Consider the following 21,136-nt stretch of genomic DNA (forward strand, 5'->3'; position numbering starts at 1 on the left):
ATTGGCTGGGAGTTAGGCAGCATCACGCACTGCCAAGATGGCGACGGCCGGAGCGGCTCACTTTGAGCTTCAAAACCGCTCTTCAGAAACCAACGGGTGACGTCACGGTAGCTACGTCCATATTTTTATACAGTCTATGAGGAGAACCTACGGTGGCTGCGACACTCGTGAAAAACTTGAAAGTCCCTCTCTAAAGCCAGTGTTTGGTTTGTCCGTTCTGGGCTACTGTAGAAACTTGTTGGTGCAACATGGCGACCTCCGTGGAAGAGGACCCGCTCCCTATGTAGATATAAAAGGCTCATTCTAAGGCAACAGATTTTTTCATGGGATTATACACTAATTAAAACATACTTTTATAATATTATATTCATTTCTGCCAAGTCCGTTCTGCTAAATGCCACTAAATTCTACACACTGCACCTTTAAGAAAAGTCTGGTTTGTTGTTGGGAAAGGTAAAAAAAAAAAAAAAAAAAAAAATGGAGATCTGAGAAAGAGTTTGGGAAATGAAGAGTAAGCGCCTGGTCAGACCAGCGTTTATGACAGCATCACTTTCTACGCAAAAAAAAAAAAAATCAAAACATTTTAATGGAATCGCCGCGATTAATGGATTTGCTTGCAGTGGAGTGTCAGACAGGATGCCATGCTACAAATACGTCTCTTGAGTAAACTTTAACTTATTGTCCGTTTAGTGACTAAAGGCCAATTCATGCTTTCCGCGTCTGCCTGCCAGCTACAGTACAGCTGAGGTCAAGAGTCCAAGTTGTTTATATTTTATTTATTCAGTTGCCTGTTCCATTATTTTGTCTAAATAGGATCTAAAGCATGACCATTTAGCTTTTAGGAATAAAATTGTTTCTTTATTTTTTTTGTATAGCTAAAAGTAGTTTAAATATAAAATCTAAACATATTGTAATCAGCCGTCATTTCCAGCCGGTGTTAGATTTAAAGTACACAGGTTATGAAAACCCCCAAATTGCCAGAAAAACATTAAGGACCAAACATTAGTGTGATGAATGGTAGCTGCGGCCCTGACTATCACATGTGCATGAATTCTGCTGTTAGTTTCTGGTCTGACGGGGCACCAAGAGAAGTGAGAAAGACTGAGGAGTAAAAACCGTGGATGTAGTGATGGAAGGAAGGAAGGAAGGCAGGACTGGACACTATTAATGAAGAGCCTCATTTAGCTTCCATCTCCAGCCAGCTGAAGTCATTCAAAGTTTGTGTTTACCGCCTTAAAACAGACCGTCAACAACGTCGGATTTCTACTTGTAGAAACACTGTATTCCCTCCTCCATAAACTAGACATCTGAATTAATCAGAGTAGATGATTATATGAGACCTGAAACTCATAACTGTCGAGAAGTAGAGCGATGGATGGATGGATGGATGGATGGATGGATGGATGGAGCGATAAAGGCAGAGAGGGATGGATGAGGCCTACGGGTCCTGGCTGGTAAAGAATTCTCCAGACGATCCGTTGGTTTCCGTTTCAGTCCTATCAGACGGTAACTCTGGTGCTTCAGTGTTCTCCTCTTTCATCTGTGAACCTACAGAAACAGAGAGGACGTTAGGAGTGCTCGGTTAAAGCTCCCGGTCTGCCGGTGATGTGTCACAGCCGGGTGGAGTTTGAGATCCTTCTTTTGTGGATTTTCTACCGAGCTGCAACAATTAGTCGATTGTCAGAAAATTAACCGATTAATAGTTTTTTCAAGCAAAACAGCCAAAATTTCACCGGTTCCACCTTCTGGAACGTGATTAATTGACGCTTTTGTTTGTCATGTATAATAATTTTTGGGTTTTGGGGTCTTTTCGTCAAATAAAACAACACTTTTGTGTATGTTAACTTAAGTTTTGGGAAATCATGACAGGATAATTTTCTGACATTTTATAGACAAAATTAATTCTTGGATGAGTTGGAAAATAATCTGCAGTGAAAATAATCATTATTCAAAAGTTTCACCTTCAGCTGACAGAATAGAAGCAGACAGGACATGAGGGTAGATAGATACGGGAACAAAATGCAACAAAAGTTTCTCACTGGAGTTGAATTGAGGATTTTGGTTATTTAATAAGCAGTTTAACCATTCAACTACCACAGAGATGAACCAGAGTTTGTGCTCGTTAATGATGACGGAGGACTCTAGATCAGGGGCGTCAAACTCATTTTCACCGAATCGTTGCCCTCAAAGGGCCAGATGTAACTTTTAAATGTAACTAAATGTAATGTAAAATAAATGTAACTACTCCTTAATGTTAAATAACTCTGAGTGTATTACTTATTCAAGTTACAAATATTATATATATATTTGCATAGATGTAAAAAAAATATGTTTGCTTGTTGCTTTGTAATTATAACATAAATCTTTATTAATTAATTTGTCAGGTTATGAAACCCACATGACTCCATCAATCAACGATCAAACTGTCCAAGAGAATAAAGAAAAATAACATCAAACACAAGTTATTATTATTAAAACTTGTTGCTAATTATAACAACAACAACAACAACAACAACAATAATAACAACAACATATGCTCTAGCGGGACCTCTACGACCTGAAAAACGAGGGTCACGTGACCGATGAAGACAGTCGAAGATGTCAGTGGGCTACTTTTCGTTAGCCCTTTACGTTAGCAATGTGAGGTTGTACGATGTCTCCTTCTTTGAGTCATAACTCAGTCAAATCCTAACGCACAGACATGAAACACATATTTTTAGATTTAGTGACTTACACCCCCCCCCCAGGATATCATCATCTCTGATGTGCATCATGAATAAAACCTCCATAAAACTGCTTAGAAATCATAGAAAAAAGACGCTTGCTGTAACTGCAGAACTAGTAGAGATACAAACATCAGGTGTGTGCGTACCTGCCCCTCCCTCGGTGTTCGGGCTGCTCTCTGGGTCGGCAGATGCAGGTTGGGCCGCCGAGGCAGGAGTAGGGGGTGATGGGTAATCAGGCGGACTCTCGTTCTCATCACCCGACAGGCTCCTGGGTACGCCTGTTACCATGGCACCGGACAGACTGACTGGTCGCTTGGCAATGGGCAGCTTCCTCTCTGAGAGAAGCAGGTTAAAGATGATGAAACATTTAATGTTTTCAGCTTCTGTCACAGGTGGAAACTCACGCTTTATTCTTAAAGGACAGGTTCGTATTTTTCTTCCTGTTTTTCTTGCTGTAATCATTCCTCCTGTTCATACTGACCATTAGAAGATCCCTTCATAATGACCTTACAATGGAAGTGATGGGGGACAAAGTCCACAGTCCTCCTTCTCTGCAAAAATGTATTTAAAGTTTATCTGAAGCTAATATGAAGCTTCAGTGTCCAAATGAGTCAAATCAAGTAGATATCTTTCAACGTTACAGTCTTTTTAGTGCCAAAGTCCCTCTTTTTGTTACTATACTACCACCTGTAGCTCAACAGGGAAACACAAAGAGGGAATTTGATGCTAAAAAGACTGTAAATGTGTCAGATATCCACTTGATATGACTAACTCAGACTGATGAAGCTGAATAGAAGCTTCACACAGACTTTTAAATGACTGTGTGGACACACTGTGGATTTTATCCTCCATCACTTCCATTGAAAGCACATTTGAAGGATCTTTTAATATCCAGTATGAACTTCTTTTATCTGGCTTAATCTTATCTTGCATAAAACCTAATGATTTTATAATTTGTTGATTTCTATTTGCTGCCTTGTGTAACATGGGTTTTGAAAAGTGCATTATCATCGTCTATATTTTTAATGTTAAAACTTATCTCACATTTGAACGTTCAGGAGAAAAACGTACTTTTCTTTTGTCCCTTGTACTGCTGGGATTTCTTCCTCTGTTTGGACGCAGCTGACTGTAGATCTCTGGAGCCTGAAAAACACATTAAAACACATTATATTCATTAAGATATGCTCATCGAGGTAAATAATAATAGGAGTGAGTTGAGTTTGGCCACCACCTGTCTTTGTTTACAGAGCAACGCAGAACAATGTGCATATTAAGTTTTACAAACCTTGTCTAAACGTTACCTCACGTACTGAAGGAAAAACAATCCAAACCCTATAAAACTGACAATCTGCCAACACAATAATAGTTTGATCCTTTTACTTCCATTTACCTAAATGCTGATTAAATATGCAACTAACACACTGAAATAACAGCTGTAAAATTCTAAATTTCAGCTCTCATGCTCACCCTGAATGACAGACACATGGAGAAGGCCAGTAAAAACGGATATGGTTTGACGGCCCACTGGGATTTGTCCCAGTATGCCCGATGGTCAGTAGGCTGTAACCTACCGTTGCAGCTGTAAAATGGTGGATAAATAGTTTTGAGCGTCACTCAACGCCCGCGAAATTTGATCCATTCTCTTTATTAACGTCTGGAAAGTCTAGAGGAGCTGCACAGCCAGCGCAGGAATGTCGAGCCCCAACGTGAGATTTAAAAACTCAATGCTGAAAATGTTTTTTTTCACAGTAAACACCAGAGTGTTCTGCTCCGATGTTGACTCTTTCCGTTCTGCCCTCTGGTCTTTATCAGCCTACAATATGAAAAAGTAGTCTGACTGGTTCATTAGCTTCTAAAGAAGGGACTGCACTTTACCTGTGACAGTTTATGTCACGTTGCATGTAATTTCAGCAGTTTTGGTTTGAATGTCTGACTGTGTCATCCACCCATCTGTGTTGTCAAGGAAAGCCTCCTCTGACCTTGGTAACCATGGCAATGCTGATAAACCTCAGAGAGGTTTCTGCCTTCCCCAAAACATCACAGACAGCTGGAGTCTCAAGGAGAAGATATCTTAATGTCTGATAAAGAATTACAATGTGACCTCAAAGCCAAGCTTGACCCAATGTAACCCAATTTGTAACCCCTAAAGGGTTGTCTGAAAACAACTAGACCTATGTTATATATGTTGTTGAGTTGTGTACTTACATTATCCCAAATGTTTCCAACAATTTTCAAACCCAGAGAAATCTGTAATTTAATCAAAGTAATGGACCGTTTCATTTGGTCGCCTGTCGATGACGTCATACCTCCTCTACCAAAGAGTAAACACGCACCAGATGCATACGGCGGCGCTGTGTTTGTCCGCTACAATGGCGTCTACCAAAGAGTAACTTACACACATACAAGATAATACATCGGCGTTGTGGTTGTTCCACACAAACTGTTATAAATGGACTTTTATTCAGTTTTAAGACACATTTTCATGATAAATTTAGGTGGTTTTTAACTATATCTTTTAGCCGGAAGAAGGATTTTAGTCATTGGACGTCTGGATCTTAAGTTATCAGAGAAATAAACTGGACAAACGTTAGCAGCAGCTCGGCTAACAGCCCCTCCAGGAAGTCCGGTGGTTGCCGAACATCGTCAGAGAAATATTGATTTTTTAGGTGAAACAGCTTTATTCAGTGTTTTTACCTGTAATCACCGGGTCCGTTTGTTCTGGAGAGGAGGAGACCTCTGCGGGTAAAAACATCCTGAATGATGAACACTGGAGTAATCCTATCCCAGTGAAGCTGGTTATTTAACAACGAAGACAACAACTCCCATGATCCTTTGCTACTTCACACCCTCATCACACTCCGTCTTTTGTTATTGTTTTGATTGAGACGCCTAGCGGCTGAAATTACATATTGTGCGTTTAACATTCAAGTTATAATAAAGTGTTTAGGTTTAGACGTTAATACTGGACTCTTTTCTACGGACAGCAGCGTTAGCGTGATACATTCATGTTGATGCTAGTAGCTTTACGGATGGCACCACTTTGGTTCAGATTAAAATATCTCAACAACTGTTTGATGGATTCCGGTGAAATTTGGTTCAAACATTCATGTTCCCGTCAGGATGAACTGTAATAACTTTGATCTTCATCTGGTCAACATTTTAACTGGTTTATGACCAAATATCTGCAACAGCTGTTTGCATTTAGCCTCACAGAGCTTCTGGCATGACTGTAGACCCTCAGTGTTGTTATAAATGCTTTCATGTTTATTTTTCAGTGGGATTATGGATGAATTTACGCCATAAATCTTTCTTCTTCTACAGTTTTGGATTCGGGTCGTTAGTAAGACTCACCTGCGTTGACAGCTGGAGGCTGCAGCTGGTACCCGGTCACCTGACACCAGCCGACCGGGTACAGGTCAGGTGACTCGCAGTCCACCCACTGGTCGTACTCGTCCTCCCAGCCGTCAAAGTGTATCCGTAGCAACCGGTGCACGATGCGGGTCACCGTGGCGACGCAGACCAACCTGGGCTCCATGAGGTCCACAGCCTCCAGCTTCATCGCGGGACGGAAACCGTGGTTAGGAACTTCCTGTTGGAGGTGAGCGGAGAAACTCAACACTGAACGTTTCATTTACATTTTTATTTCACGTTTACATCAAAAATATCTGCATGTTTCTTCATTTTGTTCCACATTCTCACATCATTCGAGTTCTTTAGTCAATTATTATTCTTATCATTATTTTAATTATGCAAATAAACGCAAGCAGAACATTAAAAAAATCTGAATTTTCGGAAAACTTCATTGCAAAAAGTTTTTTTATGTTACAGTGTGAGACAACAATGTAAAGTTTTTCTACAGAATTGTTCCTTTTATGGATCATATTTATTGTTTTTAGAGCCCAAAATGATTTACAATTAGCTGATTGACAAAAAATTAACCGACAAGTATTTTGAAAATGATTTATTTGTTTAAGTAATTTTTCAGGCAAAAATGAGAAATATTTGATGGTTTCAGGTTTTCCAATATGATGATTTGCTGTTTTTATTGGTCTTTTATTATAGTAAATTGAATATTTTGTTGGTCGCACAAAACACTTTTTAAGATGCTACACTGGGCTTTAGAAAATTGGAAGGTATGAATCACAACGATTGATCGCAAAAATCAGCAAATTAATCTCATACAAAAATGTGAAAAATAACATTTTCATATTGTTTTTTTACACTAATTTTTGGTAAAATGTCCTCACTGAAAAGCCAAAAACATTAAATAAGCTTGATAAAGTGTGTGTTTCCTGTATGTGTGTTTAGTCTCACCTTGTTGAAGAGGTTGACGGGAGCAGCCACTGACTTGCTCTCCTTTAGATACTCAAACCATCTGAAGGGAAGATTAGTGTAACCTGAGACACAAAGATCGAGACAAAAGTGGAGAAAAAATAATTTTAATCACGTGCAGGACTGAAAAATAAAACCTTTAAAGGATTAAAGATGTATGTAGCTAAGGGTTCAGTCAGAGCTGTGAGTCCCTGTGGTGCAGGTGGTGGAGGTGGCAATGGGGGATGTGTAGATAAAGGAAGGGGAGTTGGAGATGATAGAGGTTTAGATGAAGGTGTAATTTGAGGAGATGGAGGTTCAGGTGATGTAGGGGGAGGTGGAGGTTGAAGTGATGGAGGTTGAGGTTTAAGAGGTGGAGGTGGATGTGTAGGTTCTGGTGATGGATATGGATATGGAGGTTTAAGAGGTGGAGGTGTAGGTTCAGGTGATGGAGGTTGAGGTGTAGGTTCAGGTGATGGAGGTGGAAGTGATGAGGCGGAGGTTTAAGAGGTGGAAGTGTAGGTTCAGGTGATGGAGGTGGAAGTGATGAGGTGGAGGTTTAAGAGGTTGAGATGTAAGTTCAGGTGATGGAGGTGGAAGTGATGGAGGTGGAGGTTCAGGTAATGGAGGTGTAGGTTCAGGTGATGGAGGTGGAGATGTAGGTGATTGGGGTGATGGTGGTGCAGGTGGTGGAGGTGCCAATGGGGGACGTGTAGATGAAGGAAGTGGAGCTGGAGATGATGGAGGTTTAGATGGACGTGATGAAGGTGTAGTTTGAGGTGATGGAGGTGGAAGTAATGGAGGTGGAGGTTTAAGAGGTGGAGGTGTAGGTTTGGGTGACAGAGGTTGAGGTGTAGGTTCAGGTGATGGAGGTGGAAGTGATGGAGATGTAGGTGATTGGGGTGATGGTGGTGATGGTGGTGCAGGTGGAAGTGTAGGTTCAGGAGGTGCAGGTGTAGGTTCAGGTGATGGAGGTGTAGGTGATTGGGGTGATGGTGGTGATGGTAGTGTAGGTGTAAGTTCAGGTGGTGGAGGTGGAAGTGTAGGTTCAGGTGGTGCAGGTGTAGGTTCAGGTGATGGAGGTGGAGGTTCAGGTGGTGGAGGTGGAAGTGATGGAGGTGTAGGTGATTGGGGTGATGGTGGTGTAGGTGGTGCAAGTGTAGGTGTAGGTTGTACCTCTGGGCGGGGTCAGCTCGATGTTGTTGATCTCACAGAAGCCGACGGGGAAGATGGAGGGAGAGGTGGAGTGATAGCAGAACCAGTCGGAGCCGTCAGCCGCCTCCGAACCATCGATACCGATCATCAGATACCCATCTGCCAGGACCTGGAGGGTGGAGGAGGGAGGGTGGAGTAACAGAGGGAGGATGTACCTGGTTACTGAAGAGCACCTGGTTTCATGGAGCTGTTGTTTTGCTTTGATGTGATTGGCTCCCGGTTGTCCTCACCTTCCTGACGGTGGCCACGCAGATGGCGGACAGGTTGAGCGGGTCGATGGCCTCCAGCTTCATTCCATCTTCAAACCAGGAGCCGCTCTGATCCACCTCCTTCACCTGAGCAGGAAACACACAGAACATTAACTTTTTACTGTACATTACACAAAAACATCTGCAGTTTGCACCAAAATATTAACGATACCTCTGAGGTTGTAATGAGAGGTCAAAGGTCATCTACTCTACACGTGAGAGCATATTCAGGTTCTTCATTAAATTGAATTATAATAACTTTGATCCTCTGACTTTTCATCTTGTGCTAAATAACTGCAAAACTAATGACATTAAAAATCAGCCTCAGCTGTACTTTGTGTTCATATTTTCTGGTGTCTTTAGTCTCTGTGACAGTAAACTGAATATCTTTGACTTGTGGACAAAACAAGACATTTGTGGACGTCGTCTTGGACTTTGAGAAACAACTAATTGCTAATAGCTAAAACATAGTTCTCACCTTTGCAAACAGCTTCCCAGGAGCGTCCATCAGACCGTCCAGCTTCTTCGACACATCTGGAAACACACAAACACACACCATCTTCAGTCCAACAATCAGAGGTTTGCAAACTGTGAGGGGGGGGAGAATTAGCCGATGCCGATATTTCATTTCAGAGTTTTTATCGGCTGATACCGATGACGTGCTGATAATATCATGCATAATTAAAATACCAGATTTGTGTGTATAAATACATTCAATGTATTGGCTTTAAAGCTGCACTAATCAGTATTTTGCTCTACAGAGATTTTTAGCCTCTTTTAGATCCTAGTTTTAGTTTTGCGGCACATTTCCTGTCTGCTTTAGAAAGTGGAACATGTATCAGCAAACGAGACAGATATTTTCTCAGGAGTTGGTGGAAAAAAACCACTTGACTGATCAGCTGACTGATCAGCTGACCCATCAGCTGACCCACCGGATCGTTTGAAGCGGTGTCCGATGGAGCGGGACCAGCCGATGCCGTGGATCAGAGGACTGTACATGTGGCACCAGAAGTCGTCCGTCCCGTCGTCACACTCCTCGTACACCAGCCGCAGACGTCCACCGATCACCTGCACAAACACACAGAAATATTATAAAGACATTTATTTATAAACTGTCCCGCCAGACGCAGCAGGAACAAAACCCAAAAGATGTTGTTGATGTGAAATGAAAATCACGTGTTTCCAGAAACTTTCTTTATGTGACTGAAGTCAGCAGGTCGAACTCAAACTGTTGAAACAATTAGTCGACTTGATCAGCTGAAAATAATTTTGCTAATCAAATAATTGTTTCAGTCATTTTTTTAAAGAAAGATGAGGAATGTTTGCTGGTTTCAGTGTCTCAGATTTGAGGATGATGATGCTTTTCTTGATGACGGTAAACTGAGGATTTTCTGATTGTGGACTAACAACATTTGAAACGTCATCTCGTGCTGTGAGAAATAATATCGGCTATTTGTTGATTTTTGTGAAATAAAGAAGGTTTTGTGTGATATAACAACAAAACTGAATAATTTCGTATCGAATAACAACAAAATAAAAAAAATCTTTTTACCTGCAAATCACCAAACTGCTGTTTGATTAATTACTTAAATTTCTCAACAGCAAATGAATCTGTGACTATTTTGACCACTGATGAATCATTTCAGTCATTTTTCATGCAAAAATGCCAAAATTTGCCTTTCAAATGTGACAATTTGATTATAAACTGAATATTTCTGGTTTTGGACTGTTGGTCGAATAAAACGTTTGAAAATGTTAATTTAGGATTTATGGAATTATAACGGGTTATAAATTTTACTTTTACTGACATTTTATTGAAGAACCAATCAATGAAGGAAATGATCAGCAGATTAATGGATATCAGAGATAATCGTTAGTTGCAGCACAATTTAAATTACTGAAATTGTTTAATTTCCACTTCTGTGTTTTCTTTGAACCTGGATGAACTACAGACACCTGTAAACCTTCCACACAGTCCAACCTGTTCAACCAGAGCGACCCGAGTCCGACACAGGTGAGTCTTATCCACCACCTCCACCCGCATCTGCTTCTTGAAGGGATACTGCATGCTCTCCTGCACCTGAGGACCAGACAGAGGAAGACGTGTTTAGACAGTGAGGACATTTCTGACGTCTCCGCAGCAGGTGCACAACACACTTCCTGCTGGTGTTGGTAACGTTTCAGTCTGTGTGACCTTCATCAGGTTTATGGATCAAACATCATCACAACAGTGTCAGACATGAGCACAGATGCTGAGTAAATGAGCCAATCAGAAGATCACAAATATTAGGTCAAACGTTAGAAAACACACTCTCAGCCATCTGTAAAGAAGAAAATCTATAAAATATCACAATGGCCAAAGATTTGAGTGTGTGTGTGTGTATGGTCTGTCATAGGCTACTTCTGGGGACAAATTTCAGACTTAGGACCAGTTAACTGGGGACGGTTTGCCCAGTTGGGGATAAAAGTCGTGTCCCCAACTGGGAAAAAGCTGATTTTTGGGTCAGTGGTTATGGTTCAGGTAAGTGTCCAGGAAATGAGTGTAAGTCTATGTAATGTCCCCAAAGATGACCATGATCTGACGTGTGTGTGTGTGTGTGTGTGTGTGTGTGTGTGACCTTGGAGGAGAAGTTTGGCGGCAGTGTTTTGGATCCCGTCAGTCTTTTAATCAGGAAGTTCTTCCAGTTGGTGAATCTGTGCAGGATGGCTGAGGACACACACACACACACACACACACACACACACACACACACACACACACACAAACATCATCACCATCTTCATTTCACCAGCCAATCATAAGACATCATTTCCTCCCTCCATCTGCAGCTCTGACTGCTGAAGTTAATTAGTTCCGGTAACAGAAACACAGCAGCGACCTGCTTTAATTAAAAATGTGTATTGTTGTTGTTGTTGTTGTTGTTGTTGTTGTTGTGATGCCGAGTTAAAGGTTATTACTACAAAAGATGAAACACTCTGGGGTTTTGTGTGTTTCCTTGCAGGTGGTTTAGGAGAGAGACTCTGCTTGTGACTCCTCATCACTTTTTTTGACAAATATATTTATTGGCGTTTTGAATTTCAGCACATCCAGACATATATAAACGTATCCCTCCTCCTCTGGTTCTGGTTCTGGTTCTGGTTGTTCTGGTGGACGTTAGCAGAGCTTCACACTGACCAGATGTGAACAGCAGATGTTTCAGAGTTAACTGATGTTCCTGCACTAGTCTGACATGATGCAACATCTGCCTGCATCATTACTACTGAAAATAAAACATTTTAGTGGTTGTTGACATGTCGAAGATCTAAACTGGTTCACGTTCCTTCACCTGGTTCCACTGACGGTCTGCACATGTGACCAACAGTGACTCTGTCTCTTACTCTGAGGGGGAACCAGAGGTTTTCCTCCAGCGGCGCACCAGCCGACCGGGTGGATGTCCGGCACACACAGGTTCAACCAGAAATCTCTGGTGGAGTCGCTGTCAAAACCCTCGTACCGCAGCAAGGCCTTAAAACCTGCACACATCATCATCATCATCATCATCATCATCATCAATCCATGTTCACGTTCAAGTCCAACAGCAAATCAGATCTGAAAACAGGCTTCTTACTAAAATATGATCAAATATAAAAGCAGTAGCTGACTCTGTTTCTAATAAAAACCTGCTTCACTCTGCAGCTGAGGTCAATAAAGGCCACTATAATAATCTTTATGGTAATAATAATTATATGAAATAAAACACACAGAAAACAAAACAAATGAGAGAAATCATCTGGACAAGACAAAGAAGAAGTTTGATCCAAAAAGACAACACGAATGAATGTAATGAATTCAAAGGGAGACAGGGCTCCACTTAACACAGAAACACTGGTGAATAAAGGTGAGTCTTCAGTCGACATGTAAAGAGCAAAGCTCAGTCGCAGGACTGGAGGGTGAACGTGTGTGTTCGTCTGGACGCAACAACTGATAAAAGTGATAAATAAAAACCTTTAAATCAACTTGAAGCCGATATGAAGAAGCTGAAATTGAGTTTTGTCAATTCTCTCATACAACTATAAGCCTCTTTAATCGGCTTTAAGTGTGTGTGTGTGTGTGTGTGTGTGTGTGTGTGTGTGTGTGTGTGTGTGTGTGTGTGTACCAGCCAGTTTGATGATGCCAGCGATCCAGTACACCTTCATGGGCAGACTGCTGTCAGTGTTCGGGACTTCGACTCGGACGCCTTCGCTGATGTCGCCCCACGACTTCCCCATCGACACCTGAACACCCGAACACAACTTACATACATATCTATAAACAATGAGAGAAAAGCTGCAGTGCAGGTATGAGGTGTTTGTGTGTTGGACTCACATGTTTGAAACAGCTGACTGGGGCTCCCGCCACATCTCCGTCTCCAAGGTAACGGCCCCAGTCAAACATCTCCACGGGAACTGCAGGAAACACAACATCAACAAAACAACAAAAACAAAGAAAAACACTCACAGGTCACTTTAAAGGAGCTTGATGTAGTTAAAGTATTGCAGTAAAAGTACATAAGTATTATGAGCTTGATGTAGTTAAAGTATTGCAGTAAAAGTACATAAGTATTATGAGCTTGATGTAGTTAAAGTATTGCAGTAAAAGTACATAAGTATTATGAGCTTGATGTAGTTAAAGTATTGCAGTAAAAGTACATAAGTATTATGAGCTTGATGTAGTTAAAGTATTGCAGTAAAAGTACATAAGTATTATGAGCTTGATGTAGTTAAAGTATTGCAGTAAAAGTAGTGGTTTGGTCCCTCTGACTGATATATTATTATATATGACATCATTAGATTATTAATAGTGAAGCATCAGTGTTAGAGCAGCATGTTACTGTTGTAGCTGCTGGAGGTGGAGCTAGTTTACACTACTTTATATACAGTTAGCTAGTTTAGTCCAGTGGTTCCCAACCTAGGGGTCGGGCCCCTCCAAAGGGTCATCAGATAAATCTGAGGGGTGGTGAGATGATTAATGGGAGAGGAAAGAAGAAAAAACAAAGTTCTGATACACAAATCTGTTTTCAGTTTTTGGACTTTTTCTCTAATCTTTGATTTTTGCTGAAATATTGGATCATTTGAACATTTATTGAAATGAAAGCATGTGAGAAGTTTAGAGGGAAAAATCACTATTTGGTGGAGCTGTTAACAACTCATAGACATGTGAAATGTGACCCCGACTACACACTGCTTTTTGTAAGACGTCAAAAGACAAAAAGGTTGGAAACCACTGGTTTCATCTTTAACAATGTGTTGTATTTTAAAAGCTTGTTATATTATCCATTGTGTCAAATCTTCATCTGAAAAGTAACTAAAGCTGTCAAATAAATGTAGTGGAGTAGAAAGTACAATATTTCCCTCTGACATGTAGAAAGTAGCATCACATGGAAATACTCAAGTAAAGTACAAGTACCTCAAAACTGTACTTAAGTACAGTACTTGACTACATTCTTAGTTACTTTTCACAATTGCAAAACAGATGCTGTTGCACTTCATCTCTGATCATGTGGTGACAGAAACTTTGTGTCTGTACTTTAGTGGTTTTACAGACTGAACACGTCTTTATTTTGTGTCTGTATTTCCTCAATAAAGAACATTAGTTGAAGGAAAACTGCATCATTCCTTCTGCTGATGTTTATGTAAAATCAGTAATAAATGAACTGCATCTTTAAACACTTATTTCTTATCAGTTATTGTATTGATAAATATAAACATTTACATTCATTCACATGACGCAGCTGAGTGTAACTAAATATCTGAGGCTGCAAACAACAATTGTTTTCATAATCAATTCATCTGCAGATTATTTTTTAGATAAATCATTTGGTCATTTAGCTCTGAAATGTTAAAAATGTCTTGTTTTGTCTAAGAAAAGTCTAAAACCCAAAGATAATCTGTCATAAATAACAAAAGCTCACTCAGCTCTTCATGATAGTTTGTGCAAATCCACATTTGCGTATTTGTAGACTCACCGCTCTTCTTCACGCTGCTCTGCTGGTTGGCTTGGTGCTGAGCGTACGCCGCTAGTTTGGTCATTAAAGGCTGTTTCTGAAGAACTTTAGCCTTCTTAGTGGGAGGCTTCCCCTTTAAGACACAGAGACAGACATCGGGTTAGACTTCCCCTTTAAAAGACACAAACTCTGCATCTTGTTTGGCTTGTTTCATGTTTAAGGAGCAAAGACACACTGGACAGTTTCTATTCTGCTAATTCCTGTCACCCAGAAATCAATCGAGGTCCGCCATCATCGAGGATGTTCCAAACCCCTGAATGTGTCTCGGAGGAGACAAGGAGACACTTCACAGACTGGTTTTTGCTGTAGAATGGCCTTCTTCAAAACCGTCTCTGGCACTTTTATCAAATGATTTTCTCATATTTGAATTAGTAGAAGGAGAATATGTAAATATTAACTTGTATTTTTCTCCACAGGCTATTTGGACTCTTAGGGAGAGATGAGCCACTAGGTCCCCTGGCACTCACCCTTCCCATTTAGTGATGTAGAGAGACAGCTGTAGGACCTGTAGTCCGTTCTGCTTAGGGAATTTTACCCATCCTATTCAGTCAGTTGTTTACGGGATGTAATGAAGTTTAATTATATAAAATGGTGTAATTCTTGTAACTTTGTGCAACATTAATCACGTCATGTTTTTTGTAATATGTATATTTTCATTTTCGTGCCCTTTATAAAAATGTTCACTTTGAGAAAATGAAGACTGTGATAATTAAGTCATGTGACTCAGATGTATTTATCACACCTGTGAGTACTCAGCAGTTGTACTGAACGAACCTGAAGAAGCTACAGGTGAAACGCGTTGTTCACTCTCAATAAAGTCACAGTAAAGTCATTACAGTGTGCAGTGGTTAATTTTGATTTTCACCTTATATGTTCCTGCGACCGACCAGCACCTGTCTGAAAATACTGGCTGTGCATGGGGAGTTCTGTCCTTTTGCCACATAATTAACTGTCATTATTATTTATATATTTATTTTTTCTGTAGTTGAAGTTACTGTTGGAGCAGCTGATAACAGAACAGAACAGAAAAGACATCTAGCGTCTGTTAAAAAGGGGCTAGATTTTGTTCAAAAGTGTATGTTGTCAACATATTTTCAACACGTCTCAGCCTCCCGGGAAAGCTTCTGCCACAGTGCTGGAGAGGAGGCTCCAGCTGATTGTTGAAGCCCGTGTTTAGGAGGAAGAATGTGGATTCCATCCTGGCTGAGGAACAGCGGACCAGCTCTTCACTCTTGCAAGGATAATTGAGGGGTCATGGGAGTTTGCACATCCAGTCTCCATGTGCTTTGTGGACTTGGAGAAAGCTTACGACCGTGTTGGAACCTTGTGGGCGGTGCTGCAGGGAGTACGGGGTACCAGGGCCATTGCTGTGAGCCATTCAGTCCTTATATAACTGCAGTAAGTCAGACTTGTTCTCAATGGGTGTTGGGCTCTGCCAGGTTTGTCCCTCGTCACCGATTCTGTTTGTGATTTTCATGGACAGAATCTCAAGGTGCAGCCCGGGGGGGAGGAGAGTGTCCAGTTTGGGGACCTCAGGATTGCTTCTCTGCTTCAACACACCGTGACCTCCAGCAGTCACTGGGATGGTTTGTAGCCGGCCGGATGAGAGTCAGCATCTCCAAACCTGAGGCCAAGATGCTCTGCCAGGAAAAGGTGGAGTGACCCCTCTGGGTTGGGTGTGAGTTGCTGCCCCAAGTGAGGGAGTTTCCTTAGTCTGATGCCACCGTGACCTGGTCCCGGAGAAGCAATGGAAATGGATGGATGGATAAATGGAAGTGAATGTTTTTTAGATTATAATCTTTATCTGAACAGCATTTGATGACATTTGTGTTTTCTATCTTTGCTGCATTTGCATGTGTTGTCAATGTCTTCTTCATTTGCTTGTGTTTTGTTGAGCTTTCAGGGCCACTGTAGTTTTGCCATCTAGTTAAGATCAGTGACTTACTTTGACTTAATCCTCTTTACCCCGTTGAGGGGCATAGGGCGTCCACCAGAGCTCTCCATCTCACTCTCTTCTGGGCCCAGGCCTTTACTTCTTGCCAGCTCACTCTGATGTTCTTCAGGTCTTGGAGTTGTGGAACGTCTCCAGGTCTTTCTCGGCCTACTGGCTTTCCTCTTCCTCTGCAGGGTTGTAATCCAGGGCCTGTCTAGTGATGTTGTTTGAGTCCTTCCTCAGGGTATGCCCTATCCAGTTCTCCTTTTGATGATGATAGCTGTGCTTTCCTGGTTTGTTAACAGACCAACTCCACAGACTGCTCGGGCCAATCACCCACCCAGCCGTAAAAATCGATTACAGAAACCGACACCAGTTAAGATCAGCAGCCCTGATAAACAAAAGGAACCATAATCAAGCTGGATGTTTTCTGTGTCTAATCACTCCTCAGTAGATTTCTTTTCATGATTCCTTGTGAAAGCAGCTTCCTGTAAGGTGGTCTTCAGGCGTTATGTATGTGAATGAACATGCGGTAGTGTACAGGTCGTTAGCAGGATCCAATCAGGCAGACGCTGTGTTGCTCTGAGTGTGTTCATACCTGCAGTCTGGCGAGGATGCTGGCCTTCTTGGAGTTGGAGGAGTAGCTTCTGGAGCAGGAGACGCTGCAGAAACGTTTGGTTTTACTGTAGAAAGCATCTCTGACACCGACCATACCACACATCTCACAGGTCGCTGACACACACACACACACACACACACACACACACACACACACACACACACACACACACACACACACACACACACACACAGAGAAAGAGTGATGATGAAACAAACTGCACATTAAAGACTTCTTGTGGTCCCAACATTTCTTTCTCTGTCAGACACTGAAAAGTTGAAGTAAACAACAATAAAAACCTTCCAGCTACCAGCAGTCTGATGGCAGCAACAGCACCTGACTGCTCATTAATCACACAACACCACTCTCTAAATGCTCACAGTCTTGTTTCCATTAGCAACTAACTGTTTAAGATTTAAGGATCAGGTTTGATCCAAAGAGAGATGATTTAACCTCTAAAGCAGAAACAGCATCTATTGATGGATTCGGCGGCTGATTTGCTAAAACGTTTGTGTTCATTATCTCCTAAACATTCAGTTAAAACTTGACCCCTCTCTCTGTCATACTGACCCATGCCTGCCTTGCCGTCGGGGTAGGTATACACCTGCCCGTTGGTCTTGATGAGAGTCAGGGAGGAGGAGGAGGAGGAGGAGGAGGAGAGTTGAGGTACTCCTCCTCCCCCTCCTCCTCCTCCCAACTCTTCGTCCTCGCTGTCCTCGGGGCTGGAGGCGCCGCTCCCCCCGCTGGACTCAGTGCTGCAGCTGCTGCGGTCCTCCTCCGCACCGTCCAGCATCCCAAAGGAGTCACGGCGCTTCCTGGACGGGCGCTCCACCTGAGGGTGCAGTTGGTATTAATCAGTGATGTTTTGTTTCATCAGAAGTCTCAATGAGATCAACATGTTTCAATTAAACTGTAATTTTAGAGCTTATCTGGGGAGACAAAGTACTTCAATTTTGTATTTTGTGTCTCTGAGTATCTTTTCTAGCTGTTGTATAATATACTGTGTTTGTTATTAACATTTGGCACATATATTATTGTTGGTTATTCACTTTTTTAATGAACTTTTGAAACATTTTTCTTTTTTTCTATTTTCTTCTGTGTGTTGTGGTGACATATTTTCTTTCTTCTTTGGTAAACTTGAACTTAGAACATCTAAAATTTGAGATATTTGGTCTTTAAAAGCCCTTTTGGGTTTTACTTTAAAGCATTAAGTTTCTGTGTGTGAGTCTTGTTTAGAGCTGCAACTAACAATTATTTTCATTATCATTTAATCTGCTGATTATTCTCTTGTTTAATCTACAGTATTTGTCTATAAAATGTCAGTATTTAGTTAAAAATCATAATAATCCATCATAATTTCAAATAAACAGTCCAAAACCAAAAACATAGTCAGTTTATTATCATGTATGATCAAAGAAAAACATCAAATCATCACATTTAAGAAGCTGGAATCTGCAGATATTTGGCATCTTTGCTTAAAAGATGACTCAAATGATTATTTAATCATCAAAATAGCTGCTGAAAAATCTTCTGTCAATTGACTAATCAATATATAGGTCAATCATTGCAACTCTAGTCTTGTATTTATACAAATAAATAAAAATTAAATGTTTTATTGACTCCTGAGAACAAATTACACATATATAAGTTCACAGCACCACAGATCAGTCACACAATCACACTAATTATAACAGACACAAATGATTAGTCAATTAATCAATTAGTCTAGTGCTGCAACTAGCTGTTAGGGTTTAACAACACTAATCAATAGTGTTGTTTGTTAATTTGCTTGTTTTGTCCAACAGTCCGAAATTCAGTTTGTTCGATTACGTAGGACAAAGATTCATAAATCTTCACATTTTTGCTTTAAAAATGACTAAAATGTTAAATCTGTAATCAAAATTATGAATTTTCTATTGATTAACTGTTATCACATGATCAAAGTTCCACCCCGAGGTCACATCTCATTGACAGTATATTTATATTTATAACATTTCAGGTTATTTGGTCAAAATGCCACATGGGAAGTTTGAAATGGAGAGTGAATGGTTTTAATTATTCTTTTCAACAGTCTGTTTATTCATTAGATCAATATGTAGTTTCTTTCTCAATAGATCCACCTGCACACACACACACACACACACACACTGGAGGTGACTTACACAGGACCATCAGAAGCTAATGGACCTTTGCTTATCCCAATCTGTTATCTGTTTGCATGGAGTCAACAAAGTCACTTTAGCTCATTTATCATCTGATTTTCACCTGCACCTGACACACACACACACACAGCTGAACCTGAACCGTGCCAACCTGACAGCTGTTGCATTCAGTGTTTTTTTTTTTACATCACTGAGTTTGCAGCTTTGCAACCTGCTGCCAGCACCACTGCAGTGCGGAGAGAGAGGGCGAGAGAGGCTGGCAGACAATACAGAGAGAGAGAGAGACTCAGCGGCCACAACTGGCGGCTGTATCAGCGTGAGAACACTGGACTGGATCAGACACCAGATCACGTCCACAATTCTGTCAATTTTAACTTTCTTTAAGCCAAGACAACAAGGAGTAGCTCTTATAATATAACCCGGGCTGTTTGTGACTCAGCTAAAAACACACTTAAATTCGGCGCACATTTAATGCACCTAGAAGGACAGATTGTTGATGAAATCGCATTTTTTTTTGGATTTATTCACCTTCCAGCCGCCGCTCTCCACTGTGTACTGAGGCGAGCATAAATATAAATGTAGCGGAAAAACAGCACAGCGATAATAAAAGTGATTTTTTACTAAATGCAAACCTGCTTGGTGATGTATGTATATGCCGAATTAAAGGGTGTCGTGTCCGGTTGAATACAGAATTTACAGTTGTGGTCAGTGAGATGTGTGCCTTTGTCAACAAGAAAGGAAACCTAATATCGCAGGATTTTACATGGGGGGATCCGAGACGAGATTGGGAACAGCAAGCGAACAAAGCTATGTTTTGACTGAATTAAAAACTATTTATTGCAGTGTATATACGCCGATTAAGGGTTTATATTGTACTTTTAAGTAAGCGGTTTAAAGTATACTTCAGTGACTTGGTAATTCTCGCCGAAGCGCAAGTTAAATTTTAAGTACCAGATTTCTCAGCGGAGTTTCGGCTTGACTGGCTGTCAGCGGTGTCTGAAGCAGCGTTTAACGCCGCTCTCACAACCACAACAAAGGAGGGAAATGCGGGTTCCAGCGGAGGAGACAAGCCGAAAAACTCACCAGATCTCTGGGGTTTTCCATCAGCTCGGGCCGCGGGGGGACACTGGCTCCGAAACACTAAAACCCGCAGAAATAATCATTAAAGCCCAGCGGCAGACGTATCAACAAAATTATCATACTTCCAATGCGCATGCGCCGGAACGGCAGCCGTTGATCTCTCATTGGCTGCTGCTTCTTCTTCGCGTGTACAGGACCGATGAGAATTTGATGCCGACAGCGCCCCCTGCTGGACAGAACCTGAACAACCAGAGTATGATTGATTAAGATTGATCACTTTTAATATCATGTTATTAATTCAAATCTTTATTCATTCAGTTCCTAATATTAAAAAAACGAAAGCTGTATTAATGCAAATACACCATCAATAAAACCATACATCATTATTGTTATTGTTATTGTTATTGTTATTGTTATTATTATTATTATTATTATTATTATTATTATTATCATTATCATTATCATTATCATTATTATAATTATTATAATTTTCCAAACAGTTTTCAAGGACGACTTCTCAGATGGTTCTATGTAACAAACCGTCTGGCACGTCAGGTTAGTTGAATTTTTGCTGGACAAAAATTGTACACGCTAAATTTAAATTAATTCATTCATTTTTTCATTTTTATTTCATACGAATTATTATTTGAATAATAAAAAAATTTAAAAAAATCTTTTCTTAAGCCCTTGTTAAGCTGTAATCTGATTAGTTAGACTTTGACAGGTCAACTGTGTTGAGAAGGTTGAAATTCCAATAAACTTTGAGCCAATAAATCATTTATAATTTAATATTTTTAAATTATATTGAATAAAATACAT

At 40.7% G+C, this 21,136-nt stretch overlaps 1 protein-coding gene across 2 annotated transcripts; it reads right to left on the reverse strand.

The window, feature by feature from the left end:
- Nucleotides 1-375: 375 nt before the first annotated feature.
- Nucleotides 376-20,518, reverse strand: LOC122967745 (MBT domain-containing protein 1-like). 2 transcript variants are annotated; one of them, XM_044332537.1, is made up of 18 exons: nt 20,321-20,518; nt 17,646-17,907; nt 17,055-17,188; nt 14,485-14,596; nt 12,846-12,925; nt 12,637-12,754; nt 11,879-12,013; nt 11,119-11,207; nt 10,482-10,574; nt 9,433-9,568; nt 8,979-9,034; nt 8,483-8,587; nt 8,214-8,361; nt 7,041-7,123; nt 6,078-6,315; nt 3,798-3,869; nt 2,873-3,061; nt 376-1,548 (listed from the first exon to the last, which is right to left on the reverse strand). In XM_044332537.1, exons 1-18 carry the CDS (start codon nt 20,339-20,341, stop codon nt 1,439-1,441), a joined length of 2,181 nt encoding a protein of 726 aa, XP_044188472.1. In that variant the 5' UTR covers nt 20,342-20,518; the 3' UTR covers nt 376-1,438. The 2 variants fall into 2 exon arrangements, with proteins under 2 accessions (XP_044188472.1, XP_044188471.1); XM_044332536.1 differs by having other exon boundaries at nt 10,482-10,580; nt 20,321-20,517.
- Nucleotides 20,519-21,136: the final 618 nt, after the last annotated feature.

Source organism: Thunnus albacares, chromosome 17 (genome assembly GCF_914725855.1).
Source record: "Thunnus albacares chromosome 17, fThuAlb1.1, whole genome shotgun sequence".
Classification (NCBI taxonomy): Eukaryota; Metazoa; Chordata; class Actinopteri; order Scombriformes; family Scombridae; genus Thunnus; species Thunnus albacares.

Excerpts from the sequence above, each read along its gene's own strand:
- LOC122967745 (XM_044332536.1), bottom strand. The coding sequence starts at position 20,341 with ATGGAAAACCCCAGAGATCTG. Across the intron at positions 14,597-17,054 it reads GCATCCTCGCCAGACTGCAG|GGGAAGCCTCCCACTAAGAA; the intron begins GTATGAACACAC and ends TGTGTCTTAAAG. Across the intron at positions 10,581-11,118 it reads CGCCAAACTTCTCCTCCAAG|GTGCAGGAGAGCATGCAGTA; the intron begins GTCACACACACA and ends TCTGGTCCTCAG.